Source organism: Cibotium barometz, chromosome 38 (assembly GCF_041138505.1).
Source record: "Cibotium barometz isolate CiBa-2024 chromosome 38, ASM4113850v1, whole genome shotgun sequence".
NCBI lineage: Eukaryota > Viridiplantae > Streptophyta > Polypodiopsida > Cyatheales > Cibotiaceae > Cibotium > Cibotium barometz.
In genome coordinates this window covers 48,648,024-48,674,784 of record NC_141083.1, presented here as the reverse complement: position 1 = coordinate 48,674,784, position 26,761 = coordinate 48,648,024, and the positions used below count along the sequence as shown (strand labels likewise).

The 26,761-nt window shown below is 43.0% G+C and overlaps 1 protein-coding gene across 1 annotated transcript; it reads right to left on the bottom strand.

Annotated features, from left to right (window-relative positions):
* Positions 1 to 4,753: 4,753 nt before the first annotated feature.
* On the bottom strand, positions 4,754 to 6,669 carry LOC147616823 (glycine-rich RNA-binding protein 4, mitochondrial-like). The gene is made up of 5 exons (XM_086777879.1): positions 6,524 to 6,669; positions 6,260 to 6,398; positions 5,645 to 5,713; positions 5,439 to 5,545; positions 4,754 to 5,352 (listed from the first exon to the last, which is right to left on the bottom strand). The coding sequence occupies exons 2-5, from the start codon at positions 6,384 to 6,386 to the stop codon at positions 5,062 to 5,064; spliced, it is 594 nt and encodes a 197-aa protein (XP_086634005.1). The 5' UTR covers positions 6,387 to 6,398; positions 6,524 to 6,669; the 3' UTR covers positions 4,754 to 5,061.
* Between the last annotated feature and the right edge of the window lie 20,092 nt (positions 6,670 to 26,761).

The window sequence follows — 26,761 nt, the reverse complement described above, 5'->3', positions numbered from 1 at the left end:
TTGGAGGATCTTCCTTCTGGTTACTTCTCCTACGAAGTGACCGCCGCCGCCGCTGATTCCTTGATGGGCTTCTCTGAGGACAGCTTCTTGTTCATGATGAGGTGGAATGCACCTCCGGAGGATCTGATATATGCCCTGCTTATATAGCTCGCCGACTATTACTTGGAAAGACCGGCTTCGGAGAGCTATCCGCTTTCTCTTCTCGAGAAAGGTTATCCTCTATCAGACATAGCCACAAACGCCAACATTTCATCATACCGAGTCCAGGGAATTGGGATGACTACTTTTGTTGTGAATAGCACCGCATAAGACAGATCATCTGCTACTCCGATTGGGGCTTCAACAGACTCTAGACGGGATAGGTAATCCGCCACTGTATGGCTTGCTCCTAGGGTATCCACAATGATGAACTCGAATTCTTGAAGGATTGCATCCACCTAACCATCTTGCCTGCCAAGCTCAACTTATCAACAAGATAAAGCAAGGTGGAATGATCCACGTGGAAGGTGAACTTGTTGCCCAACAAAGTGGCGAAACTTGTTGACTAAGTAGATCATGCCAAGCACTTCCCTATGAGTGGTGGAGTAATTTCGCTCGGAATCTGATAATCTATGGCTGTTGGTGTAGTAGACAGGCCAGAACCATTTTTTCGGCCTCCTACATCAGGACACTTTCTATTTCCACATCCAAGGCATCCACAAAGACGTGGAATGGCAATTCCCAATTAGGTGCTTAAACTACAGGTGCTTCAGACAGCATCAGCTTGAGTCGCTAGAATGCAATGTCGCATTCCTCCGTCCATTCGAGGTTGACTTGCCTCAACTGCTGTTCAATGGCATTTTTACATGTGCCATTTGGTGGTTTAGGGGAACTGCTGCATGCGCTAGATGGAGGAGCATTCGACTGTGCCATTCATCTGACTTGCCCTAAGAACCTTCTCAGTTCCTTAACACTTGTCGAGATCGGAGCTTTCCGAATCACCTCCACCTTGGCCAGGCCTACTCTGCAATGTCTTCTTAAGATACTATGTGGCCAAGGAGCATACCACTTTGGATGGCAAAGGCACATTTAGCGGGATTCAAGCTCAATGTGGAAACTCGACATTTGGCCAAGCACAACTGCAAGTGCATCAGATGTTGGGATGATTTCCCAAAGACACTGAAATCATCGATGAACACCCACATAAAGCTGGTCAAAAATTTAGCAAAAATCTCATGAACCATCCGCTGAAATGTGGCGGGAGCATTCTTGAGCCCGAAGGTCATGACATTGGATGCAAAGGCTCCCCATTTCAGTGATGAAGGTTGTCTTCTCCCGATCTTCCGGTGCCATTTGGACTTGATTGTAGCCATCTAAGAATGAGTACATCTCAATACCGGCTATTGCATCTAGCAAGGATTCTGTGAACGGCAAAGGGAAGGTGTCTGAGATTGTAGCAGCATTCAAGTTCCTATAATCCACACAGACCCTAAGCTTCTAATTCCTCTTGGGAACAATCATGATCGAGGACGACCATGTTACCTGTATATATGAATCCAATGTGTAGCAGTTTATCCAGTTCCTCCTTGACCCTTTTGGCATAGTTGGGATTCATCCGATATCTTTGTTGCTAGATGTGGACTACATCTTCCCCCAGATTGATCTGATGCTGATAGAATTGGGGGTCAATCCTTTTCAGTTTGGTGTCGCTCCATGCAAAAACATCCTTGAAGGACGTGAGCAACACCCGAACTTCTTCCCAAAATGAAGTGTCTAGCTTGGCACTGACTCTGACCATCTTCGGATCAGCATTTGTTCCCAGATTCATCTCCATCAGTTCATCTTCTCTTAACATATTTGCATTGCTTCAGGTCTCTTTCAAAGGCTTTCTCTGTGGCAATGATTTGTTGCAAACTCGGGGTACTGCTATCATCGGCTAAGGCTTCATAAAAATCTTCAGCCTCATCAAAAAATTACCCTTCATAAAAATCTTCAGCCTCATCAAAAAATTACCCTTCACTCAAAGGATCGGCTTGATCTGTGGTGATTTCATGCTTGTGCTAAAGGGTTGGTCGGTATCTCTGCATTATCTAGACCACATCAATGTCAAACAAGCTGATCAAATTTGCACTCTGCTAGAGATATTCCTCCTCTTCATCGAGCTCTAATCCTTCCAGCATGCTTACTCCCTCAATTACTTTCGACCGAGAAGGATTCTCCACTTTTTGTCAACTAGCTCTACGGAAATCCTAACTTGCTTCTTTCCTCACCGGATAGTTATCGTATCTGCACCCCAATCTTGTTTAATCTCTGCTTGTTGAGCCATGGTGTGCCCCCAATAACATCAGGTAGGCACCTTTTATATCCTCCATGCAAAGCACGACTTCTGTAATATGGAAAGTGAATCTAGAGACTTCCAGTGTGAGCTCACGGATTAATCCAAGTGGCTGAACTCGTATTTGGTCCACCATTTTTACGGCGAATGGAGCAAGATCCCATCTACTCAACCTGAGTTTTTTGCATGTTGTATCCTCTTGATCCACCATCCAACAATACTTCTGGCATGTCCACTCTAGCCAACATCCCTCCTATGGCAAGGCTTATTTTTGCTCTAGGCAGGTTATTCATAGATCAAATTGGACACTAGTCATAACAATGAACGGAATTGCTGCACATTGAGCATTTCGTTTGAGGCAATTGCAAGGAGATGTGCATTCAAATCCAGCGGTCATTGTTGCAGCACTGCAGCCAAGAGATGAAAGAATGCACCTTCAATGCGGTATGAGGTGCAACATCCCGGGATCTGTATTTTCATGGCTTGAAGGGAGTGGTTTAAAACATGTTCAGTTCTGCTCCAAAATTGCCCCAATCCTATCCCTCTTCTAGTCACTTTCAGTAAGAAAAGGTGAAGCCTCCTTCAGTATCAAACCCTTTGAACATGAAACCTAAGAAATTTAGTTTGAAAGGTGTTTCAATGATGCCCATCTCTCGTTTTCTTTTGTGAGTTTATCATCGATACCCATCTCTCATTTTTCCAAGGGTGTTGCATTAGGATGAGTTACCAACCTTTCCATGACATGTTCAAAACGTCAAGAAGGGCCTTCCACGTGTCAACAAGAGAGTATCTTAGTTTTTTTAGTTTTTTTCCCCGAGCAGAGGTATTTGAAGCAGTACTCGAAAAAAAAAAAGATATTTTTCAACTAATGAAAATAAGGTCCGGTTTCCGTTTCCAGAATCTCTACTATACGCCACTTTTACAACTAAAACATACGAAAATTTTTCCTTAAATTAAGGACTGCTTAATATCTGAACCAGTTTTCCTTATCTCTGGCCTGTACAAATACACAGTTTTTTTTGGAGCACAGCTTTACAGTATCTAAATATAAGATAAATGCACATGACAGATCTTTTTTGCCTTTACAGTATAAGTACAAGAAAAGTGCACGAGACAGTTTCTTCAATTAGAGTCTTAAAACAAACTCTCCTAAAAAACCTTGGGACTGTTCTACATCGAAGCTCCTCCTAGCTTTATCCATATAAGAGCTTAGCTTTTACAATGTCTACGGATCCAACCTATAACTCTTGCCTTTTCTCTTGCTTTCAGAACATCGCTTCATGTAGTACACTGCTAATAAAAAATCCTGCATCCTCGGTTCTTGAGATAATATTTACACTTCTTCCAAAAAATTGATGAGTGTCACATCTGCAAGACATGCAAACTTGCATGCCTTTGCTTGACTGACTTGTGTGCAAGACCCAGTGCCTCCAAAATTATAGCTAGGTTTTATTCGAAGTAGCACGGATCTCACTTGCGATGTGAATGTTTACCCTTCTGGTGGAGACCCCTGTCTGCAACAATCATAACCTGGAACAATACTTGACAAAAGCTTGCATTCTATTGCACAAGTACCGACTTCCAAACTAGGTCGATGGCAGTTGGGAAACAAAGCTCAAGTACAGCCACAAACCACTTTCATACAAGCACCCATAAAGATTCCACTATCAAAAGAACATAAACAATATATCATCTGCAAGGAAGTGAAAGAGCAATAATTTGCTACTCTCCAAGAAGCCGTCACTCGTTTTCATGAATACAAAGTAATGAACCGTTGCAATTAATTTGGAGAGCTCAAAGAAATGCAATGGCAAAACACTCAAGTCTATTCCCAAACCACCTGTTTATCAATGCAAACGAGGGGAATAGATCACTGAGTGTTTTGCCATCAATCAAAATGAAGTGATGGACAGAAGTTAGCTTACAGAGAGCTTTGAGAATTGCTAAAGATTGTGTGGCAGAAATGCTAAGACATTGCATTGGTCCCCAACCATCTTCAAAACACACTCACCATGAGTTTGCGAGAATGGACCAGCAGGACACAGAAACCATTGGCAAAAACCCTTAAACTTCATCTCGTTACCTCGTGAGCATACATAACTACCCCTGATGACATTCTCATCTCGGTACTATCAAGACTGAACAGATAGTTCTAGCAACCAGTACCATTACCTTGGGCAGTGAGTCCAATGCCATCCATACACGCAAGAAGATAACACCGACCCCAACACTTTGGCAGCAGAAGAGTTTGAAGTTAAACCCCTTTCACCCTTGTGGACAAAATCTCCACTCCAATGCTTGCTTGTCTGATTGACAGGGGGGGATCTGTCCGTAAAGACCCTTACAAACCTAACAGACAGCTATATATATCAACATTTACAGAACAAAATTCATTTCTCTAAACTACGTGCCTATACACATCACCATTGCATACAACTGTTAAAGAGCACTGTATTTTCTTCATTCGGATCTCTGGCAGAAAGTTAACTGTAGTGAGCATATGCATTTACATGGTATGACGCTGTCTTTAACCTTCCTTTACAAACAGAAAGTCAATACAAACGTAAAGCAAAGCAAAGCAAAGAGGGCTCATCTGCATCAAATCTTCCAAGGCCTCCCCTTTCGTTCATATGCTAAAAACAGATCGAAACATCTCTTCAAAAAGGTATGTGTCTTTACTAGAAGGACACGCAGGTGGAGAAACCATTAGCAATCAAAGAACCCAGTCGAGTACCCAATCAGCAGATTTAAAACCTATCATTGCTGTCAAAATCTGAGCCCCCAGGGCCCCGACCTCCAAAACCACCACTTCCCAAGTCATTGTCATCACCTCCAAAGCCTCCGCCACCACCTCCAAAGCTGCCACCACCACCACCTCGAAAGCCGCCACCACTGCCTCCTCCAAAACCCCCACCACCACCTCCAAAACCCCCACCACCACCAAAACCCCCACCACCTCCAAAACCTCCTCCTCCGCCTCCCCTGGGACCATTTGTGCTGGATGCATAGTCAACTCTGATGGCTCGCCCATCGAGAACCTGCACATTCAGAAGCACATATTTTCAACTCGCAAACAAAGACAACCAGCCGAAAAAGAAGTATGATACAACCAACAACAACAAACCTTCCCATCCATTCCTTGAAGAGCAGCTTCTGCATCAGCTTCGGAACCAAATGTAACAAATCCAAACCCTCTAGATCTTCCAGTTTCACGATCGGTAATTATTCTCACTATTACAAAAGAATGACACAAATAGTGAGAAGTTTGTTGTGGGCAGGAAGCAATGCAGCTTGGATTGATTATGACAGAATCCCAGAACATGCACCAACCGTCTTCTATATCACCATGCGGTGAGAATGCTTGTCTCAAGGAATCTTCTTGAGTATTGAATGAAAGGCCTGCATTTGCATCACACCAAAGATTCAACTAGTCAGGCATCCACATATAAAAGCAATTAGAAATACAAAACTTTCATGAGAGTGATCGTGAAATTACTCAACCATCAATGCCATGGGTCAAACATTCAAACAGACTCCATGGTTTCCGTAGGTTGATCCCCAAGAAGGGAGACATTGGGTTAAGATTGATGGACATTGGCAGCTACAAAACTATACCGTGCATTAGATTTTCATGGGCTGCTACAACAACTATCTTGAGTGCAGAGGGGCAAAATAAAAAATTCTTGAAAATTATCGTGATACAAACATGTTGAAGCTCAATTTCTGACTGAAAATAAGGCTTATTTTTATCAGTGAGGGGGAGGGGACAGGCAGGAATGGGTGAGCCGGCCCCCATTCACTACAACGTCGCCAAGCCAGCGCGAATGCAAAAAGTCTGTCACAGAGGGCACCGAGGACGCAAAAGAGAGGGAGTTCCCTTTGAGCTTAATTTTTTAAATCTGTGTGAGGAAACACAAGTGGCCAACTAGTCGTTGGAGCCCTTACCTCCAATAAAGAGCTTGGAGGAGACGATGCCACGGACTGTAGTGAAGATTGCAGCCAGACCTTGGCCCTGCGGCCTGGAGGAACTCTGGCGTAGCAGGCCCCCCATCCTCGTCATCCTGCTCACCATCTCTACTTCTCACTGAAAAACACAAACACACACACGAACAGGGGACCCACGTTTTCAGAAGAAAATCTCTCCCCGCTTGCGCCCAGAGGCCTGTCTCTGGCCAAAAGGAGAACACAGGGTAGCGGCCTGAACCATACCTTCGTGCCCTTGCAAGCTCTAAACCCTAAACCCTCCAACGACGGCTGCAGTTGTCCGCCCAGGACTTGCCCGCTACTGAATCTCCTTTTTACCAGAAGAGCAGACCTAACTCTGGTCCCTCCATTTACTATTATACGTTCCAAAAGGCCTGTTTCACACGTGCTACTGCCCACTCGAGACGAAAAGATTCCTTGGGACCAAATAATGAGGGTTGAAAAAAAGAAAGGTCAAACTCTATAATAGCTTCTTTATCAAAAAAATTACTCTCTTATTGGCAACCGAGGGTACAAGGACAAGGACATGGAGAGAGCGAGAGGTGGACTGGATTTGTTTATGGCATCAACTTTGAGAGTGATTGTCGATGAGGTGTGTTCGATGACGAGGGGAGGGAGGAGGTTGGCGATCACCATCATTTTCCTTCTATTCACCCAGTCATCGTATTGAGAGGGTGTTGAGATATCGAGCTCGTCTAGTGAGGCGGTGGCCACTGATGACCCGCCTGGGGGATAGGCCTCACACTTAACACCACTGGCATGGTTGGTGAGATCTTGGGTGATATGCGGCCAGTGGGATGGCAGGCTGTGTGACAGCCATTCTAGAGACTGGCATAGTTATAGCGCCAGCTCATTTAGTCGGGTTCACACTATAGAGAACCCGTGTATGTATTTGGTTGAGTATCTTTCATATTGTGTGTACTCTTATTCTTGTATATGGTGTGTTGAGTGTTGAGTAAAAGAAGAAGAAGATTTTCAGCCTCTCACCTTGTGTGTTCTCTATTAGGGTTTTGTGAGTGTGTGTGTGTGCTTGCAAGAGCTCAAGCTCTCTTCCCCCCTGCTTTTTTTCATGGTATCAGAGCCTAGTTCGTGTTAAGGACTGAGCTGCAAGCAAGAGAATCACAGAAAGCGGTACGAGAGTAAGAGCTTCAACTACTCTTCCCTATTTGTGTTGGTGACTACACCCTTGTCGGGAGCTCTACGGGAGGCACCGGCAACAATCTCCGATTGAGGAGCTTTCTTCGCGGGAGTAAAGCTATAGGGCAACTATGCTGTCCTATCGGACGTCATTTTCTGGGCCGAAAACGCGTTTCGGGCGCGTCTGGACCTTCGTTTTTCAGAAAGCAGGCGATTTCGAGCACTGCGAGTAAGTCATCAAAACTCTGTAGAACTCTGTTTTAAGAACTGCAGGAAGACAGATTGACTGTGTAGACACTGTGGGTGCTGCAAAGAGGTCTACAGTTGCCATTGGGTGTATGTATGCACATTGAAGTCACTGGTTGTGACATTTGAGAGTACTACAGTACCGCTGCAGAAAATACAGCAGTTGTGCAGGAAAAACCAGAGTGCAGTTTCTGGTAAAATTGTGTGTTTGGCAAGATGTCTAATGATGGCATAACACAGATTGTGGCTGAGAAGCTGGATAAGAATAACTTCCATGCTTGGAGGTTCAGGTTGACGAATTTCCTGATGGGAAAAGGCTATTGGGACTACATAGAAGGTGAGCATGAAGAGGCACCGGAGATACCGGATATAAATCCGACTGCTGCAGATGTGAAAGAGTTTAAAGACTGGAACCAAGGAGCCAGGAAAGTCATGTATTGGCTCTCTATTAGTATACACGACACCATGATTGGGCACATTCAGGATGCCAAGTCCCCCAAGGAGGCGTGGGACACCTTGGTAAAGCTTTATGAAACAAATACCAAGGCACGTAAGATACAGTTGAAGAATGAACTTCATACTGTGGAGAAAAAGAGCATGTCTGTGAATGACTATGCGTTGAAGATAAAGGGCATTGTGGAATCCCTTGCATCTATTGGTGTGTCAGTAGATGATGATGATAAGGTGGAGGTCTATCTACGTGGTCTCGGGCCACAATACAAGGCGTTCAAGACGTCCATTCAGACTCGGGAAAACATTCCCAACTTTACAGATTTGGTGTCTATGCTGATTATCGAAGAGAAGAACTTGGGTGAAGACCAACAGTCTTCACAAAGCAAAAACAGTTCAGAGCAACAGGCCTTCTACACGAGTTCAGGAAGAGGACGAGGTAGAGGAGGCCGTGGACACGGTCAAGGAGGTGGCCGAACAGGTAATCAGAATTATGGCCAGCAGCAGCAGCAACAACAACAGTCCCAGAATCAACAACAACAACAACACGCAGGTGGAAGAGGCAAATTCAGAGGCAGGGGGAGTCAAAGAGGCCGTGGAAATTGGCAAAGGCAATATAATGATGCACGTGAATGCTATTATTGTGGTAAGCCTGAACATGTGCAGTCAGAATGTTATAAGAAGCAGGCTGACATGCAAAATGGGAAAGTGCAGCAAAACAACTATGCATCCTCAAGCAGAAATAATGAGGATAATGAAAGGTTGTTTGTTATGCAGCATGTTGTGAATGCCATGTCTGAAAATGTTGATGCAGCACAAAAAGATAATATATGGTATATGGATTCAGGCGCTTCGAACCACATGACGAGTCATGGGGAGTGGTTCAAGGAGATGAAAAACCCGGAAAGACCAGGTTTTGTGGAAACAGGGGATGACACTGCTCATCCAATTGCCCACGTTGGAGATGTGCCATTGTCTATGCAGGATGGCAAAGTGAAGTACCTTGCAGATGTACTTCATGTACCGAACATAACAAAGAATCTGGTTTCAGTTGGCCAGATGATTGAGCAGGGTTTGCAGGTTCGGTTTAACACTGATGGATGTTATGTTGAAGATTTTAAAGACAAGTGCAGGTTGGTTGCAAAAGGCAACAGAGTGGGCAGAATGTTTACGTTGGATGTAGACATGCCTGAGATGAGTGCTGCAATGTTTGCAAATGGTTCAGGGATTGTTGCAGACACAGACATTTGGCATAAAAGGATTGGACATGTAAATGTGCAGAGATTGAAGTCTATGCAAACAAAAGGAATTGTGACAGGACTGCCAAAATTTAAAGTGGAAGGTATGTAGAAAATATGTGAAGCATGCCAATTTGGGAAGCAAACAAAGCATGTGTTTCCACGTAACAGATATGTGAGCAGAAATGCACTAGATGTTGTGCATTCAGATGTATGGGGTCCTACGAAGACCATATGTATGGGAGGCTGCAGGTATTATGTGACTTTCATTGATGACCACATAAGGAAAGTGTGGGTATATTTCATGAAGGAGAAGAGTGAGGTGTTCACTCACTTTCAGAATTTCAGAGTTTTGGTTGAAAAGCAAACAGGGAAATATGTAAAGTGCCTAAGGTCAGATGGAGGGGGAGAGTACTTCTCCAATGAGTTCTCTGAATTTTTGAAGAAGAATGGTATTCGGAGACAGTTTACATGCAGATACACTCTGCAGCAAAATGGAGTTGCTGAGCGGAAAAACAGGCACATTGCTGAGATTGCGCGAGCATTGATGGAAGAGAAGAATATGCCGCATTGCTATTGGGCTGAGGCTATTTCTACAGCAGTATACATCATGAACAGGACTCCAACTGCAGCCATACATGATGTAACTCCAGAGGAAAAGTTTACTAGCAGAAAACCAGATTTGTCTCATCTGAAAGTCTTTGGATGCATTGCATATGTGCATGTGCCAGATGAGCTGAGAACTAAGCTGGATCCAAAAGCTAAAAAATGTGTGTTTATTGGATACTCCCTTGAGCAAACGGGATACAGGTGTTATAACCCTGCTACACGTGAGTTGAGGGTAAGCAGGGATGTTGTCTTTGATGAGATGAGCAGCTGGTATGCTGCTGAAAAAGAAGCTGTTGGGGCTGATGTGAGTGGAAGTGTGGTTGCAATCACGTAAAGGAAAAGAGAAAGTGGTTGAGCCCCTTGGTATGCCTGACATTTCTGCAGGGCATTCTCATGTTGATGGAGAGTCTAGTGGCTCAGATATGAGCCTTGATGAGGAGCTTGGGATCCCAGCTATGAGAACACTTGGTGTAAAGAAGGCTATGGAAGCCATGAATGAAAAGCTGTGAAGATCAGGGAGAGTGAAGAACCCTGTGCAGAGATTTACATATGATGGTTATGTGGCACATCACTATGCATATATGGCAAAGGTTGTGCAGGTTGTTGAGCCCACATGCATTGATGAGGCTATTGGAAATGTGTATTGGGAGAAAGCCATGGATGAGGAGATGGATGCACTATATGGAAATGAAACTTGGGATTTAGTGCAATTGCCTGAAGGCAAGAAAGCCATTGGATGCAAGTGGGTGTACAAAGTTAAACATAACAATGATGGAAGCATAAACAGGTACAAGGCTAGATTGGTAGCCAAAGGATATGCGCAGACATATGGCATTGATTATGAGGAAACTTTCAGCCCAGTTGCCAAGATGGCAACGGTGAGAGTTGTGATAGCAGTGGCTGCGTCAAAGCAATGGTCTTTACATCAGATGGATGTAACGAATGCATTCTTGCATGGGGATTTGCAAGAAGAGGTGTATATGTTGCAGCCACCTGGTTATGAGGATGTGAGTCACCCCGAGCATGTTTGCAGGTTGAAGAAAGCCTTGTATGGCTTAAAACAAGCACCAAGAGCATGGTCTGACAAGATTTCTGAATATCTTGTCACTATTGGCTTTCATGTAGCCAATGCAGATTTCTCGCTGTATGTGAGACATGGTGATAGAGGAGTTGTGCTTGTTGTCATCTATGTAGATGACTTGATCATTACGGGGGATTATGATGTAGAGATCTTTGATGTAAAGATCTTGCTTAGACAGAAGTTTGAGATGAAGGATCTGGGGGAGCTCAGATATTTCTTGGGCATTGAGGTGATTAGGTCAGCACATGGTATTGGATTACTGCAGAGACAGTATGGCTTGGACATGTTGTCCAAGTATGGTATGAGAGGCTGTAAGCCTATTTCTGTGCCATTGGATCAGAATGTCAAGTTGAGTGCAGATTCTGGAGAGATTCTGGAGAACCCTACTATGTATAGGCGCATAGTAGAAAGCTTGATCTATATAACCATCACCAAACCAGATTTGAGCTATGCTGTTGGGTTGGTGAGTCAGTTTATGCAGGTTCCACAGAAACCGCACTTGGATGCAGTGAGACGCATACTGAGGTATGTGAGGTCTACTTTGCATTGTGGACTATTCTATGAGACTGGGACAGAGATATGTGTACATGGGTACACAGATGCTGATTGGGCTGGTAGTATCTCAGATAGAAGATCTACCAGTGGGTTCATGTTTTCTTTGGGGAGTGCTGCTGTGACTTGGAGCAGCAAGAAGCAGCCTACGGTTGCTCTATCGAGTACAGAGGCCGAGTACAGAGGAGCTGCTATGGCAGCATGTGAGGTAGCTTGGTTGAGAAAGCTACTTGTAGATTTGGGTCTATCAGTCGATAGACAAGTTGTCATTTTTTGTGACAACATTAGCAGTATACAGTTGGCCAGGAACCCAGTCTTTCATGCTCGTACGAAGCATATAGAGGTCCACTACCACTTCGTTAGAGAGAAGGTCTTGGTAGGAGACCTTGACCTTGTTTATGTCAGCACAGAGGATCAGGTAGCTGACATCTTCACCAAAGCGTTGGGTACAGAGAAGCTCCGCACATTCAGGGCTTCGCTTGGTGTACATGAGATGGAGTTGAGCTCGAGGAGGAGTGTTGAGATATCGAGCTCGTCTAGTGAGGCGGTGGCCACTGATGGCCCCACACTTACACCACTAGCATGGTTGGTGAGATCTTGGGTGATATGCGGCCAGTGGGATGACAGGCTGTGTGACAGCCATTCTAGAGACTGGCATAGTTATAGCGCCAGCTCATTTAGTCGGGTTCACACTATAGAGAACCCGTGTATGTATTTGGTTGAGTATCTTTCATATTGTGTGTACTCTTATTCTTGTATATGGTGTGTTGAGTGTTGAGTAAAAGAAGAAGAAGATTTTCAGCCTCTCACCTTGTGTGTTCTCTATTAGGGTTTTGTGAGTGTGTGTGTGTGCTTGCAAGAGCTCAAGCTCTCTTCCCCCCTGCTTTTTTTCAGAGGGTAGTAGATAAGGGTGGTTGGCATTACATCATTTGTGTGAGTTAGAGTTGATGAAATTGTGTTAGAACCTTAGAGTTGAAAGTAATTGGAATAATTAGTTGGTAGGAGTTGTGTGAGTGGCTAGTGCTAGCAGAAGAATGTAAGGTCCCCAATCTAAAAAGGGAAATCCTTAAGATAGTCTACTAAGACTTTGAAAGAATTTTCTAGTCATCAACACCTCGCCCACGTAGAGACACGAGGATACGACTACTAGGCAAGACCTAGTTGTATCTCGCCAGGGGGTAGTGTTGCGTGACGAGTGGAGATCAATGCAAGGATGCAACAAAAAGATGCTTAGGGCTCTTGTAAAGAGTTCCAAGTTGTAGATGAGTGTGGGAGTGGGCTTGACAATAATCCCACATGAGAACTTTTGGGAGTTTTAGAGTTTTTGTATAAAAGGTGGCTCATTTGAGAGCTTAGGGACACTTTGGGCTAAGTTCATGCAAGAGCTCCTTTGAGAGAGCTACTCTCCCTCTTCTCCATAGAGGTGAAGACTCTTCTCTCACCCCATCTACATCTTTGTATGAGATAAATCTCTTCATTGAATCAATAGCAATGTCATGAGTCTTTTCTCATCCTCTTCTCTAATCATTTTACTCTTATGCATGCTTTTAGTATTTCATTTTTGAGTATGTGGAATGATTTGAAGCTTTCATGGAAGCTTGATGCTTGAGTGTGTGCATGCTTGTAGGAAGATAGGAGTAGAGTGAGGTCTTTCTCCTTGCTTGTGTGCATGGTGATTGTGTTCCTCTTGCTTGTATATGGGTGTGTAAGAATGAGGGCAAGTTGAGCTTGTGTGTATGCTTAGTCTAGTGTCATGTGATGGTAGCTATAAGCATTCTCTTCATCAAATGGATAAGCTTTTGTGCACCGGTACGGGTTGAATCCCTAGCTCCGAAAGGGATGCAAATCCCATTAGATTGAGCTACATGTGGATCATACTACTCTTGCTACAAGTGAGAGAGTTTTGCGTCTCTCCATTGGCGCCGCTGCCGGGGAGAAGACTCAAATCCGGTTGAGAGTGTGTGGAAACCACCACTATTTCCTCTTTTGGTTGCAAAACCATTGAGTGATTAGGTTAAGTGCGGGTGTGCGATCCCGGTGTGAGTGGATAAGGTTAGGATAAGAAAAACCCATTGAGCGGTTAAGGTTTCTCCCGCATTGTTTTTTTATGTTTTATTGCTTTTATTCTTTTTCAAGTACCGTTCATTATGCTTACCTTCATTGTTTTTTATCATTTCATGCTTTCATGCTTTTCGCTAACATGTAATTAGTAAAAAATTAAAAATAAAAGAGGTGCGTTGCTAAGCTCTTCCATAGCTTATGCAAGCTCCATAGGCTCCCAAGCGTGAAGCCCGCTTAAGGAAGAGAGAAGAGAGGGAAAGAGAAGGGAGAAAGGAAAAAAAGAGGAGGAGAGAGGTTGCAAATTTTATTTTTTATTTTTGTTATATTTTAAAAAAAACACACAAAAGGCGGTGGCTGTTGGTGGCTGACTGGTTCGAAGGCGGTGAAGGTCGGCCGCGTGAAGTTGGCTGGCGTGGAGACTAGTCGTGTGGGAAAGGTGTGAAGGGCCGCAAGGAGGAAGGCGGCGAGCTTCAGCTGTGAGGTGGTGAAGCGGACGGCGAATGGGAAGCCGAGAGTGAAGGCAAGGCGGTACCGGTTAGGTGGCCGCTGAAGGCCAAAAGCAAAAAAAAAAAACGAAGGCTGCAGGGCGGCCGCGTGGAAAAGACGGAGGCCGTCGAAGGTTGGCCGAGCGTGCGAAGGGCTAAGCGAGGTGTAGACAAAGAAGTGGTGCTGGCGGCAAGGTGGTGAAGCGCCTGCAGAGCTAAGGGCTGGTTCGAAGTCATCGTCACCTGCAGCTAAGGCTGCTAAGTGGGCAAAGAAGGCGAGCCGTGTGGCTGTCGGCTCTGCTGGTTGTGAAGGCGGTGGCGTAGGGCAAGGCCGGCGACTCAGGTGAAGGGGCCGGCGACGAGTAGCTGTGAGGCGGAGAAGTGGAGAAGAAGCAGGCGAAGCTGACGTCGCCGGCGTTGCAGCAGCGTCAGCAAAAAAGAAGGTCGGGCAACTGTGGAACGCCGGGCAGAGGAAGCGAAGGCCAGAGAGGCGTGAGCCAGCTGGCCGAAAAAGGTGGCTGGCAAGGAGGCGAAACAGAAGGGCCGTAGAAGGCAGTTGAGTTGCAGTGGAGGCGACTGCTGCTGCAGGCGAGGCTGAAGCAAACGAAGGCGGCATCGCTTAGACGGGCACTCACACAGAGCGGAGAAGGTGTTGAAGGCTGCATCTGAAGGAGGCGAGTTGGAAGGTGGCTGTAGAAGCTGAGGATAAGGCAAAGCACGTGAAGGCGAGTGAAGCCGAGCGCACAATCCGGAGGAGATAACGATAAGGAAGAAGAAAAAAAGAGGTTAGTAATTTTTCTTCTTTTTTAATTTGTTAATTTGTTAATTTGTTATTTTTTTGTTGGCGATTTTTATGTTGTTGCATTTTTTTGAAAAAAACAAAATTAAAAAAAATAAAAAAAAGAAAAAAACCATAAAATAATAAATTTTTAAAAAAAAGGAAAAAAAAGAAAAGAAAAGAAAAGAAAAGAAATAGAAATAGAAAAAATTCTGTAAATTATGTTTTTTTTAAAGAATCCATATTCTTTGCATATTCTGTAATTTTTTTATTTTAAAATTTCTGTAATTTTTTGCATAATTAGAGTAACTTGCATTGTTTTAAATTTTTGTAATTTTGTGCATAATTAGTATTTTTGTGTAATTAGTAAGAAATAAAATATATATATATATATAAGAAAAAAAAATAAAAAATAAAAAAAAAGAGAAGAAAAGAGAAGAAAAGAAAAGAAAAGAAAAGAAATAGATATAGAAAAATTCTGTAAATTATGTGGTTTTTTAGGAATCCATATTCTTTGCATATTTTGTAATTTTTTATTCTAAAATTTCTATATTTTTTTTGCATAATTAGAGTAACTTGCATTGTTTTAAAATTTTTGTAATTTTGTGCATAATTAGTAATTTTTTTAGCGTAATTCATATTTTTGTGTAATTTAAAAAAACTAAAAAAATCAAAAATTAAAAAAAAGGATAGATAGTTACACACATATTTATTTTAGTTGCATTTAGGGGTTAGGAAGAAAAAAAATATATACATACATACATACATATATATATATATATATATATATATATATATATATATATATATATATATAGTTGTTTCAAAAAAAACAAAAACAAAAACAAAACAAAAAAAAGAAAAACAACAAAAAAAAATTGACCTTATGCACTTGCGGCGATCGGGACGTCACATAGACATTGCCATAGGGCCTAGGGCACCTTCTAGAGTACCTACGCAAGAAAGTGGGACCTAATCAGTAGGAAATTTGGCAGATATTGCTGAAATCTTTTCCGAATCCCAATCTGATACCCTTTCCAGAACAACTAGCTCATTGTCCATGGACAATCTAGGGCCGTCAAATAGTCATCCCTTAGCCCCAAATAGAACACCCACAAGATCTTTTAATCCATTTGAAGCCGACACTATGGGGTTAACACTCAATGTGAGACTCCAATATGTCTACACGAATGCTCAAGGAGCTGAGATCTTTAGGGATCCACAACAACGGTATCTTGTTAAGATCGCAGACATTTTCTCAGAACTTGATAGAGCACCTCTAGTCAATGACCAGGGTAACATGTACATGGGTGGAGATGGTGTTCGCTACGAAGTCACCTATCATCCAGAGAATGTAGACAAATTAGGGGAGCTCTCTAAAAGCGAGTTCTTAGACTTATCAAAGCTTTCCAGAGCAAGGGAGTCTAGAGATGATTGGCTCATTGAGCCGGACATGCTTGGACCATCCAATGCCCAGTCCTCAAAGCCATCCATAGATGATTTACTTCTTGTAGATCTAAATTTGGAAAGGGATAGGAAAGGCAAGAGCAAAATGGATCAGGGGGCTGAGAACCAATGGGAGTTTGTACGACAAATTCCAGTGACAAAGGTCTTACAGGATGACCCACTTCAAGAGGTCTATAAGGACTCTTTAGAGGGATATTATGCCACAACTAGATTGCCAGAGCTAGATCTTCCTCTAGCACTTGTGGTGGTAGTCGAGAAGCTTGCAGGACACATGAACCGAATCGTTGATAAATGGGCCAATGAATACCAAACCTTAGATTGGAAGGAGATTCGGGAGCTCACGTGGAAAGGACAACCATTATTCATGGAAGTGTTCTCAACAAATACAGCTAAACCAGGAGAGACAGCCTTTCTTGGAGAAACTGTTGCTCCTCCCCTATGAGAGTTCATTAGAGAGGGACCCTCAACATCAAAGTGGACCACTGCAAGTAGCCCAACTCTAGCACCAAGATATTATCCTACAGCAAAAGTGAGACCACAGATCACACCACAACAACGTTTCTCTCACTATGACAATCGGAGGGTAGGGGAGCCAACTCGGCCTCCCATAAATGCACCTCTTGAAATGCGGGTAACAAGATCTTTGGAGGGGGTTGGTGAGGCAGGTAATAGGGGACCCACACCAATTTGGGATGGACCATCTTACCAAAGAGAGGAACAATTCCCACTGAGAGTGAGAGGCCGTAGGCCCTATGATGAGTATTCAAGACAAGTAAGGCCATCAACTCTTCAGAAACTGGTAAAGAAGTACGAAGGGTCGGGAGATCCATATGACCATGTAGCAGCATTTAGGCAAGTAGTTCGAGCTGAGCAAAGTGGCTGACAAGCATACTCAAATTGAAGGATTTGGGCTCACTCTTGAGGGAAAGGCCCTTGCTTGGTTTCAGGCACTAGAGGCTTCAGACAAATCTTCTTTACGAGTTCTGGAAGAGAGGTTCATTGCTGCTTTTTCCTTGATGGGGATTCAACATGACACGGTAGCAAACATCTACTCTTTCAAGCAAGGCGAGACTGAGAGTGTTAGAGATTGTGTAAATAGAATGAAGCAGTACATTAATCGTTGCCCAGAAGATGAGAAGCCAACCCAGAGTCGATTAATTTCTCTCTTCTTAAAAGGACTCAAAAATTCAACACTACATACACATGTCTATGCAAAGAAGCAAACAAATTTCAATGAGTGTTGCCATGATGCTATGGATTTCACAGATAACTTCAAATTCCAAGATGGTACTGGCCCTGAGGTGAAACCTAGAGATCAGTGGGGTGATGACCAAAGTTCAGGGTCTAGTGCGCTAGTAAATCCAGACCAGATAGCTAACCTAGTACTAAGGAGATTGGGACAGACCTATCGCAACAATAGCAGCAGCAGCGAATGAGGAGTGTACTACCTACAGGTCCTCATCTTTGTGGAGCATGTGGCAGTAACCATAAAACCGAAGAATGTAATACCTTTTCTCCTCTAGTCACAAACCAACCCACAAAGAAGTGGTGCCAAGCCTGTGCTTGGAACTTTACCCACACCACACAGGAATGTACTCGCATTGCAAGAATGAGACAGGAGCGTGAGCAGCAAAGGGGTGGAGTGACTCCGCAAATGCTTCAACAGTATACTAATTTTGAACGTAAGCCACCGATGGCACAAGAGCAAGCACGACCTGTTCTTGGAGCTCAACCTCCTACTCCTGGGACTGCTCCTGTGAGGGTTGTTGACTACGACAATTCAAATATGTGTAGAGACTTGGTAAACCCAGGCTATGTGGAGGAGGAATATGCATCATATTCATCCAAGGAAAATCTCTTTGAAAGTCCCGCATATCAAAGCTAAGCGCTGGAGGCTCAACCAGGGGAACAAAATTCTTTGATGTTGCTAGGCGGCTACTAACCTAGGACTCCAGGCCCCTCAGGTCAATGGCACCAAAGGAAAGTAGAAGCCAAACTAATGGGCCCCTGTTATGAGTGCGGAGAACCCCATTGGGCTCGTGATTGTCCACATCGCTCAAGGCAAGCAGCTCGATCCAATACAACAGTACCACAATTTCCACCAATTGAAAGATATTGTCTAGGGTGTTGTGTAGAACACTTCCCAAAGGATTGTTTGCTGAAACCACATGAGAAAGGCACCTCTCAACCAAAGGTCTCACTCAACCTTGTAGGGGCAGTTCCATCGCCACCTTCATCAGAGAATGAGGATGTCGTGCCACTTAGAGTCATGACTAGATCACAGACACGAAATGCCGAAATGCAAACTGAGGAGACACCTCAAAATAGGGATGCAAAGGCAAATCTAGTGGGATGCAAATTGAGGAGACACCTCAAACTGAGGAGACACCTCGAACTAGGGATGCAAAGGCAAATCTAGTGGACAAGACCCTACATTCCAATAGAAAAAAGACCACTAGGAGGAAAAAGAACCGCAACAAGCAAACTAAGAGTGCATCCACTAGTTCTCAAGAAGTCTCTAAACAAAACATGAGGGATCAAGCTTTTACATCCCAAGAAGTGCATGAGGAGCATCAACCTCAACCTGGGCTTAGTGCTAAACAAGATGAGGCTAGTATGACCGAGGATAGTTCTGGGGGTTCTGTTTTTGTGGATAAGGTGAACGAGACTCTAGATGCCATCATTGATGCTCATAGAAGTCGCATTGCAGCTTTATCTGAGCTACCCAAGAAGCTTCAAGAATACCCAAACCCTCGTGAGGAGGAGAAGATCAATCTAGCTGTACATCAGCAACTCATTAGGGAAGCTCAATCAATACTTGAGGGACCACCGCCACCTATTCCTCGGGGCCCAACCTCTCTTAAGCCAACATTAGAAACCATACCAGAAGTGTCATCAAGTCGGGAAATGAGAAGTGAGCTCATCTCACAAGCTCATAACGAGAAGTCTGCAGCAATTGCCACCCCATTGAAAGAAGGTATTCTGCCACCACCTAGCCTTGCCTTCCCATGCAATGATGAAGTTATTGATGCTAACGAGGACATGGCAAATGAGATGTGGGCATCAGTTCACGAGAAAGTTAATGAGAACATGTCCTCTATTATTTCACCTCCATTCTCTGAGGTAGATTTTACCAGGGGCACAGAAAACAACTCTAGACGCCCAAGCATCCAGGAGGAAGTTCAAACAATTGTTTCTCCTAGAAGTAAGCATACAATGAAAACCTTACCATCATATTTGGGAGAATATGAGAACTGTTCTCAAACCCTGAGGATACCCTCTATGCATAAAAGATTGATAAAGGAGAAGGATATGGGTATCGTACAAGCTATTTTGTCAGCACACCAGTGGCTTGTACCTTACCTTTGCTTGATTTGATAAAGCTTTGACCTGAGTTGTGGAATGATATTGCCACATGTTTGTCAGAGTAGGTATTGCTACAAAAGGGTCACCATCAGCGTACTATACACCCTGAGACAAAGCATGTTATGTGAGTTCCTATCAACAAAGTAGGAAAATTTTGTGAGGATGATCAGGGAAATGCTACCCTCCCATTAGAAGTGTGAAAAGTAGCTTCAACTGCAATACTTGATAGTGGTGCAGGAGTGGGCATTGTGACAAGGTCCATTTGGGAAAAGTGGGGCAAGCCAGCTATTAGGAGTACCAGGATGCGCTTGCAACTAGCAGATGGAAGCTTAGAACATCCCCTTGGGCTGCTTGAGAACATATTGGTCACCACATGTGGGATTGAATATGAGCACACCTTTGTAGTAGTGGATTTTGAAAAACATCCAAACTATGAAGTAATATTGGGTAGACCATTCATGTGACAATTTCAAATGATTCAAGATTGGGGATACAATTATTTGTACCTTCGACATGATTTTGTCATCACAAGGGTCAACCTAAAGAATCACTCATATCGTAATGTAACAAGGTCTCCAATAGATGAGTTTGATTTTGCTTCATCTGAGGGCTCAAGAGTTACATTGTCAGATGGGCAAGAAGATCTATGGATGTGTGGAGCCTCATGTAGGGATTTCAACACTGAGAGACTTAAGGGTAATCGAAGTGTATCAGATGAGGCATACATTCCACAACCCTTCCCTGAGCACTTAATTGATCCACTAGAATGGAGTCATGTCCTTGCAACATTATCGACATGTGCTTTACCTAAGCCAATTCAATTTTGTGACTCAGATGGATATGACATTATTCCTATACGAATGGTACAACCATGTGACCTTCTAGATGTTTTGTACTATAGGGATGCATCCACAACAGCACTACATGTAGAGGAAGTCTTAGTGGAGGATTTAACACTCGAATCTGCTAATGATGCTGATAAGGAAGATGGATGGGACTCTGATTTTGATAAGGATGTGATAATCCCTAAGGAAGAGTTAGGAAAGGCACGCCTACTCTTGAGAGGAAGGGAGGTTCAAGTAGAGATCCCTTGAAGCCGACCTAAACGTAAATGCTGTAAGAGCCATAAGAGAATCCGTAAACAAGATGAGAGAGAACGACGTGAGAGACTACAAAAAGAAAAGGAGGAGTTTAAGAGTGAACACTCTAGACCACCACCTCACTTCTCATGAAAGAACGGATATCTATACTATGTCCAAGCACAAGATAGTCTCAAAGACCAAGTAAAACGATCAGATGGATTCCAACTAGGAGAAAAGCTAAAAACTGTTAGCAAAAATCGTAAAAAAACGAAGAAACAAAAACCAAAACTCAAGTCTAAAACTGATTCAAAAGAGAATGTCGAAAGTGCAAAGATAACGGTTGAACAAAAAAATCTGATGCAAGATTGTAAAGGAGAGCTCAAAACCACATGGTCTTCAATGAGTGATGACTTAAGTGGACAAGAACAAGGTCTCAATGTTCCCCCCAACTTCACACAGTACACTCTTCAAGATCGGAAGATTGTTCTTCAACAGCCCATGCGACAAAAGCCAAGCATGCCAGGGGTTTCATATGATGGTCCAAAAGATGCAAAAAAGATTGATATCGCTAAGCCAGGAGAAGAGCCTCGCTATGTGTGGATTGCCACAGACTTGTCCATAGATGAGGAGAAGTTATTAATTCAAACAATAAAGGAGTATCGTGATGTTTTTGCTTGGAGTTATAAAGACCTCAAAGGAGTTGATCCAAGCATATGTCAGCATACAATTCCATTGCGACGATAGGATGCAAAGCCTTCCAAGCAACGTCCTTATACGTACAATGAGAATTTTGCACGAAAGATAAAAGAAGAAATAGACAAGCTCTTAGAGGCAGAATTTATCTATGAGATTGAACACACTGAATGGGTCTCCCCTATTGTAGTGGTTCCCAAGAAAAATGGAAAACTTCGAGTATGTGTAAACCTCAAGAAGGTAAATGCAGCTACTGTACATGATCATTACCCACTTCCAATCACGGATCATGTTCTGGAACGAGTTGCAGGGAAAAAGGCATATAGTTTCTTGGATGGATTCTCCGGTTACAATCAAGTGTCAATTAATCCAAAGGATCAACACAAGACAGCCTTTGCTCTACTGAAGATGGCATCTCTTGCCTATCGTGTTATGCCATTTGGTCTAACAAATGCACCAGCAACCTTTCAGCAGTTAATGAGTCATGTATTCAAGGAGTACCTTAGGCAATTTCTTGAGATCTTCATGGATGATTTATGTGTTCACTCACAAGAGCGTGATGATCATATAGAACACCTCACTTGTGTTTCAAAAGTGTCAACTTTATCGTATATGCTTGAATCCTGACAAGTGCAAATTCATGGTAAGACAAGGAAAAATCTTGGGCCATATTGTTTCTCGCAATGGGATTTCAACAGATATGGATAAAATTGATGTCATTGTCTCATTACCTCGGCCTATCAACCCTACGGGGGTACAAACATTCATGGGACATTGTGGCTATTATCGTCGACTACATGTACGCTGTCCTAGCCAGACCATTATATGCTCTTCTTGTAAAGTTTAATTGGACTGATGAGTGTGAGGAATCCTTTGAAAAGTTGAAGCAAGCATTAGTGACTGCACCCATCTTACGGGCACCAGATTGGAACCAAATCTTTCATGTCCATATTGATGCTTCAAACTTTGCAATTGGATGTATTTTGGCTCAATCGGGAGAACATAATAAGGATTTCCCAATCTCATATGCTAGTCGACAGTTGAACAATGCTGAGAAGAATTATACCACAACAGAAAGAGAAGGTTTGTCCATGATATATGCAGTGAAAAAGTTTCGCCTGGCAAACAAATTCATATTTTTTGTGGACCATCAAGCATTGCTATACTTGGTGAATAAGCCTTGTGCAACTAGAAGGATTGTGAGGTGGTTTATCATCCTTCTTGAGTTTGATTTTGAAGTGGCAGTCCGAAAAGGAACAACTCATCTTAGGGCAGATCATTTGTCTCGAATCACCTCTGGCGAAGCTCCTGTGGGTGTGGATGATGATATGTTAGATTCAACACTTTTCCTTGTAGAGACAACTCCTAGATGGTCTGAATCCATCTTAGAAATTTTGACAAGTGGGCAGATACAACTAGCGGGTCCTAATGTGGATCTATGGTGACATTTCAAGTTAATCTCAAGGAGATTATATCGTCAGGGTAATGATGGAGTGTTGCGGCTTATACCTAACCCTGACCAATATGAGGAGATCTTGGAATGGGCACATGCGGGTATCGATGGAATCCATGCATCAGCTACTACTTGTGTGCGACGTATATCTCAGGATGGGCAATGGTGGCCTACCATGCATGCGGATGCTGAAAAATTTGTTCGTAACTGTGCTTCATGTCAAATTCAACAGCCAATTCATAATGTCACATTACTCCAAATTTCAACTACACCAAGTTGGAGTAAGTATATTGTGGACTATCTTCAACATGGTCATACTGATCAAAAAATTCCTAAACATCGAAAGCGTGCTATTGAAGTTGAAGCGGCAAACTATATGCTGATAGAGGGCCAACTCTACAAGAGGAGCAAGGATGGCAACTTACGCATGTGTGTATGTGAAGCTGACTACTTGAAAAGCTTGACTCATGCACATACAGGTGTTGGGGGTGGACACTTTTCGGGCAATACCACAACTAAGCTGATTAGGTGGTCTGGGCTTTGGTGGCCAACCTTACAAATGGATGCCGAAGAATATGTAAAACGTTGTGATGATTGTCAAAGGACCAAACCTCCCATCACTAAGGACAATAAGCCATTGCGGCCTATGTTAAGCACACGTGCTTTTGCAAAATGGGGTATTGATTTTGTCGGTCCCATTAAACCTCCAGCTCGTCACACGCATGCCGAATATATTATAGTCGCAACTGACTATTTGACCAAATGGGTAGAGGCAAAGGCTACAGTTAAAAATGATGCCAGAACCATAGCCAAGTTCTTGTATGAGTACGTGTTTACACGCTATGGCTTACCTATTGAAATCATTAGTGATCAAGGTGTGCACTTTGTGAATGAGGTCATAGAGTTTTTGCTTCAAGAATTTATGGTAATTCACAAGCGTTCTGCACCCTATCATCCCTAGACCAATGGACAATCTGAGAGTACTAACAAGATTCTCTGCACAACACTCACAAAAATTGTTGAGGGACATAGGACGGATTGGGAGCAAAAGTTGCACTCAGTTCTTTGGGCATATAGGACAGCCTATAAAACATCTGTGGGCACAACCCCATTTGAGCTTGCTTTTGGGCTAGATGCACTTTCAAAATCTGCTCTTGAAGCTCCACTTTCAAATGATGTGGATAATTGATGAATCCTCAAGTGAGGGCCATGGCTGGCATGTTCCAACTACTCTAGTCGCTGCTCAAAGAAGGCCAGGCAAGAAGGAATTATCAATTTGGCTACCCAAAGATGCATACAAACTTGTACCATCTAGCCTAGTTGCTAAGCCTCCTAAAAAGCACATCTTTTCCAAGCCTAAACCTCAGATTGTTACTCGTTGGGTCCCAAAGCATGTTCTTAAAGCACAAGGCTATTATGAGGGTGCAACAACACTTTGGCTTCCCAAATGCCATGGTTTGCTAGGGGTAAAAGAGTGTATCAATAAGATTCCAAAAGCCACCCTTGGTTTTCCATATCAGTGGGTGCAAAGGAAATCAACACAACCTCTTCAAGATAGGATAGGTGGTTGTGATAGCACCTACAAATGTCCTTGTGTTGACCTTCCCAAAACATGTATTGAATCACCAGTTGTCCCAAATTCTCTGTGTTACACAATTCCACCATCAACTTGTGTACCTCAACTTCACATGAGTCTCCTTTGAGCATAGATTCTAGCACTTCAATGCCTAATCATCTTATCTTGCTCAAATTCCTCGACAATTGCTAACCCTTTCACCTCTTAAGAAGGACATACCCAAAACCAAAGATAAGGCATTAACACTACAATTGAAGCTCTTTAGTAGATCAATGTTTGAATAATGTGGTTCCTTATGCCTTTAGAGGATTGTGTTCTTTTTGAGATGATCTTATCTAAAATGTTTTTGATTGGGATTGTTATGATGGATATGAGTGTTTCTAAATTTCATTGTTCTACATCCAGATAACTCTTGATGGATACTTGGCGAGATACATGTCCACCATGCATTGACCCTGATATTACTCGACTTGAACATAGCGGGGGTTATAGTGCTCCTCCTTTTCAAACTCATTCTAGGTACTTTTATGCTCCCTTAGGTGAAAATTGTTGTGGGCATCACTTTGTCACATTATTCTATCAACAGCATCACCCATTTCCACATTGTCAAGAGTGTGCACGACTCGTATTAGGAGAAGCTTCACACATTTGTTGGATATGCTTCTCTTACTTTAGACGATATGGCACAGGCTTAATGAAACAAATTGTGGGAATTACACCCCAATGCCATAATCTTCTTAATGTGAGAATACCAGAGAGAGGACCAAATCAACGTAGATTACCTGAGGAGGTTCAAGCAGCACAATGGAGGGATACATGCATAAATGACTTGCAACCGCCTATCTTGCAAGCCCTCCTTCCCCAAGCCTCAACATGTCAATTTTGGATCACTATGAGTACCTATATTGCGTAGTTCCAAAATCAAAATTGTCTGCTTAACCTTCCCATAGAACCAATGCCATATTTTTAGCGAGGAAGCACTCCTTCCTCTACCACCTTCTCCAGAGGCCGGTTTTTGTACAAGGTTGTCCTTGCATCCTAAAGTGATTGATACCATCTTTCCAGCAAAAGTGGACACGGATCCACCACCAGCGCAAGGGTAAGCTCATCGACTCCACAATAAGATCAACAAGCCAGGGTACTTTTCTCCCACTGGGATTTTTCCCTCGGCTATATTCGGTGATTGGCACCAATAACAAATTTTATTCCTTTCTTTTCTTTTCTTGTTTGTTAATAAACATTTTGCAGTGATCTCAGCTAAACAAGAGCATACAAACACGCCCCAATAGTCCACCTACTGTGCAAACAAATTAGGAAGGGGGGAGACATGCAATGCCTACAAAGAGCAAAGAGAAGGGGGGAGACATGGAATGCCTACAAAGAGCAAAGAGAAGCAATCTGCACAACATCAGCAATGCATCAATGCAAACGCAAAACATCAACGAGCACTACAACAGGTGTATTCAAACCATAATCTTTTGTTCTTTATGTGCTTTTAACTTTTGGATATATTGTTTGCATGTTCACACACAGTTGGCTGGTTTAAGTTTTAGATTAGTTGTTAAAATGTGGTGTGTGATTTCTAGATTCTAGAGGACTTAGTAGAAGGTATTTCTATTTGAAGACAGTGTAGGATATATACCAACAGAGTATGCCAAGTTCTTATGCTCTCAAAGTATATTATTTATCCTTAGTGGTAGCTACCTCTTAGGTATGGGCTAGGTGCTAGGATTAATTAAAAATTTTACAAAATCATGTCCTAGAAAATATATACAAGTGAATCGAGACATGACGTGTCTACAGCCATGTGGAATGCTTTGGTAGGACCTGGGGTTATCTTAGCACCTTGGGGCCGATGCCTTGGTTTCCATGGGGTGAACACTGATGTCTAAATGATTCCGAAAAAAGACCTTCAAGGAATCTATTGCCTTGATAGATGTTGGTAGGACTCTGGGGTACATTATGGGCCCTTGAGACCGATGCCCTCATCTTCATGGGATACTCTTTATGTCACAAAAGAAAGAAAAGGGTCTGTCGCCCTTGAGATACTTAGCAGTCTTTAGATTCTCTTGGCGGAGGTCTCTTGGCCATTGCTTGGGTCTCATTGGGATGGAACTTTCCTCTTTATCATCTTTTACACACGTCAAAAAAAAAAAGAAGAGGTCCAATCACCTTTGCTCATATTTAGG